Here is a 3,845-nt window from a genome sequence, read left to right on the forward strand (position 1 = left end):
TGATTGCACAAACTTCTCAGAAGAAGTTTTCTCAGAAGTGGGAAGGAGAAAGGAAAGTGCCTTAAGAACCTGAAGTACCTTGAAGCATTAATGAGCCCCACTGAGTGTTGTTACTGACAAAGCTTCTCAAGGGACTAATTACAGCAGATAATTGGAGATCATGATTGCACAAACCTCTCAGAGACTCCAAGGCAAAAGTAAAAGCCAAAGTCCTTTGAAAAAGCTGCAGTTCCTGAGAGCATGAAGGAGCCCCCAGGGCCATTCCTGAGCAAGGCTCCTCAGGGACTCCTTCCAGCAGATCCCTGAGGCCACTGGCATGTGGCCTAGGGGGGATGCTGAGGGCAGGCCAAGGGGGTGACAGTGGCCAGCCTTGCTGGGGTTGTGCCAGGAGGCCCCAGGGCCCCAGGACAAGGTGTCTCCTCACAGCCCTTGCTGGCACAGAGGCTGCTGTGGCCCAGGGCACCAAGACTTGGCTTCTCTTTATCCCCACCTGTCATCAGTGCCTCCTGTTCTCTGCCCTGCCTGGGGCCTGGGGACACTTTCTCAGTCACATCCCTCAGTGGGACCCATTAAAAGGAAAAGAAACTTTGGAGTTGGATTCTGACTTGGACTTCTTGAGAAGTTTCTTCCCCTCCCTCTCAGGGACTGATGTTCAGGGCCTCAGCACAAAGGCCCAAGAGGGTCATTAAAGTCCTGCTGCTGTGTCTGTGCTGCTGAGCTGGGCCAGGCTCTTGGCACAGAGGCAGTTACTGGAAACCAAGAGGAGCTTCAAAAGCACATTTCTCTTGCTGAGCAGCTCTTCTCCCAGCCCAGCAGGGCTGGGGCACTGCCTGCAGCCACCCTGGGGCACAGCCCAGAGGCACAGAGAGCTTCAATCAGTCAGGGCTGGGAAGGTGCTGAGAAGTGCCTGGGGCACAATCCCTCCCAGCCCTTGACACAGGAAGCCTCTGGCTGCAGGACAATGCAGCTGCAGCTCCTGGAGCCATCTCCTAAAGCTGGAACATCCCAAGTGCCTAGGGACTCTGTGAGTACAGCTCTGAGTATTTCTGCTGGAGGGGAACTTGAATGCTCATGAAGCTCTGACATGCTGAGGCCTTCTGATCAGTCATAGAATATTTCCAAGACAAGGATTTTCATAAAAATGAGGACATTTCCTAAGACTTTGTATTCAAATTCCTAATATTGCAGAACGGCAGGGAGGAGGGGGGAGGATAAATATTAAAGATATTATGAATTTTGACAAGTTCTTGAGACATGCAGACTGTTACTTTTAGTGATCAGTAGCTTCACAGGAGATAGCTAATGTGCATTCAGCCACTCTGCCCATGGACAGCACCAGCATCACCTTTGCTGGACCCATCAGCCTTAATCTGAGCTGTCCTTTCTCCAAGCTGCAAACAGAACCTGCCCCCAGCCAGAGCCCTGCAAACAGGCAGCGTTCTGTCAGGCCAAGGAGAGTGCACAGAGATTTGGGATCTGTGGGTGCTGGCAGGGAGAGATCAGACACAGGGAAACACCTGCAGGAGGAAAATCTCCAGGAAGCAGAGAGAAGATCAGGGAATGAGAGTAAACAAAAGCCCAGAAATCCTGTGACAGAGAGTTTAGAGATGTCCATAGGAGCCCCTGCAGTGCAGCCCCTCCCTCTGAACAAGCCCCCTCCCTCCTGTCCCCCCAGCCCAGCCTCTGCCCTCAGGGCTGGGCTCCCAGGTGTGAAGCCCCTCCTGTGCAGGCAGAGCTGCAGCAGAGCCGTGGGGCAGCTCTGCAGCCCCGGGCCCAGGTTCCTCTGCAGAGCACAGGGCTGGGAGCAGCTGCCCAGCACTGGGGGCTCTGGCGGGGGGCACAGCTGGCTCAGGGGGACGCTGTCCCCAGTGCCCGGCTGTGGGCAATGCTGGCAGTGCAGCCAGGGAAGGAGCTGGATCTCCCTTCATCCAAAGCCATCATATGGACACTTGGAAGTCTCCCTGAGATTTCAGTCCCAGCTGGGAGCTTCAATGCAGAATGCAAACCTGTCCTAGAGCATGTTTGTGTTATCTGAAAGACCCACGGGGAAAGGTAGAGGTGTTCTGACAGTGACAATGCTGTTGGGTTGGTGAGATGAGCAATGTGAGTCCTTGGATACAAAGGTGGAGCTGGGCTGTGGTGGATCCATCTGCTCTCAGCAATACCTGATGATCTTTAAGGAAATATCAGATGATCTTTAAGGAAAACATGGGAGAGTAAACATCCTTCATGTGAGGAAAGTGAAAGCCCAGAGAAACTCCAAATGAATGAAGTGACAGATCATCTCCCCTCAGTCTCCAGTCATCAGCTTGCATCAGGGAACTCACTCTGTTCTACCAGAGGGCAGCAGAAATGCTGAGAGTTTCTGATAGCCAAAAATACCAGGAGAGACATGGGGGGGGCTTAAAAAGAAAAACTCTGTGTTGCAGAGGAAGGTGCATGAGAAATGGTTTTGATTTCTCCTGTAACTCTTCACTGTCTTTTTCCTCATGAACAGGTCCCCATGCCCAGCCACAGCAAATGTCCAACAGCAGCTCCATCAGCCACTTCCTCCTGCTGGCATTGGCAGACACGTGGCAGCTGCAGCTCCTGCACTTCTGCCTCTTCCTGGGCATCTCCCTGGCTGCCCTCCTGGGCAACGGCCTCATCATCAGCGCCGTAGCCTGCAGCCACCACCTGCACAGCCCCATGATCTTCTTCCTGCTCAACCTGGCCCTGACTGACCTGGGCTCCATCTGCACCACTGTGCCCAAAGCCATGCACAATTCCCTCTGGGACACCAGGACCATCTCCTATGCAGGATGTGCTGCACAGTTATTTATTCTTGTCTTTTTCATCTCAGCAGAGTATTCCCTGCTGACCATCATGTGCTATGACCGCTACGTGTCCATCTGCAAACCCCTGCACTACGGGACCCTCCTGGGCAGCAGAGCTTGTGCCCACATGGCAGCAGCTGCCTGGGCCAGTGGCTTTCTCAGTGCTCTCATGCACACAGCCAATACATTTTCCCTGCCCCTGTGCCATGGCAATGTCCTGGGCCAGTTCTTCTGTGAGGTGCCCCAGATTCTCAAGTTCACCTGCTCCAAATCCTATCTCAGGGAAATTTGGCTTCTTCCTGTTGGTGTGTGTTTAACTTTTAGTTGTTTTGTGTTCATTGTTTTCTCCTATGTGCAGATCTTCAGGGCTGTGCTGAGGATCCCCTCTGAGCAGGGATGGCACAAAGCCTTTTCCACCTGCCTCCCTCACCTGGCTGTGGTCTCTCTGTTCCTCAGCACTGCAGCATTTGCCTACCTGAAGCCCCCCTCCATCACCTCCCCATCCCTGGATCTGGCCCTGTCAGTTCTGTACTCGGTGCTGCCTCCAGCCCTGAACCCCCTCATCTACAGCCTGAGGAACCAGGAGCTCAAGGCTGCAGTGTGGACACTGATGACTGGATGGTTTCAGAAACATTAAACTGCAGGCCAATTTCTGCAAATCACTTGTAATAAAAGTCATCTTTGATTCTTCTTGTTGGTTTCATTTTGGATGTTTTCTTTGTTTTCATTTTTAGATCTTGTCCACAATAAAATATCATTGTTTGTGCCATTTCTCATTTTGTTTCTCTCTTCATCTTCCCTTTGGCCACAGACTGTGCCAATGAGTGGCTGCGCTCTTGGTAGCTTTAAAGGAACTAAAGGATCTCCTAGAAAAGTTTTCTCCTGAGATCTCCTTTTTGTTCCCCTCTCTGGAGCTGCAGCAGCAGTGTCTGTGTGCAGAGCTGGGGCAGATCAGTGCTGGCACAGCAGCTGTGCCCAGGAGCAGCAGCACTTGGTGTTGCCAGTGCTGCTCCCGTGCCACTGCCCCGC

At 52.7% G+C, this 3,845-nt stretch overlaps 1 protein-coding gene across 1 annotated transcript; it reads left to right on the plus strand.

The window, feature by feature from the left end:
- The first annotated feature begins 2,492 nt into the window (after positions 1-2,492).
- Positions 2,493-3,585, plus strand: LOC111942565 (olfactory receptor 14C36-like). Its single transcript, XM_023945685.2, has one exon. The coding sequence runs from the start codon at positions 2,521-2,523 to the stop codon at positions 3,451-3,453; it is 933 nt and encodes a 310-aa protein (XP_023801453.2). The 5' UTR covers positions 2,493-2,520; the 3' UTR covers positions 3,454-3,585.
- Positions 3,586-3,845: the final 260 nt, after the last annotated feature.

Source organism: Cyanistes caeruleus, unplaced genomic scaffold, assembly GCF_971803275.1.
Source record: "Cyanistes caeruleus unplaced genomic scaffold, bCyaCae1.hap1.1 HAP1_SCAFFOLD_11, whole genome shotgun sequence".
Lineage (NCBI taxonomy): Eukaryota > Metazoa > Chordata > Aves > Passeriformes > Paridae > Cyanistes > Cyanistes caeruleus.

Coding starts and splice junctions, on each gene's coding strand:
- LOC111942565 (XM_023945685.2), top strand. CDS start 2,521: ATGTCCAACAGCAGCTCCATCAGCCACTTCCTCCTGCTGGCATTGGCA.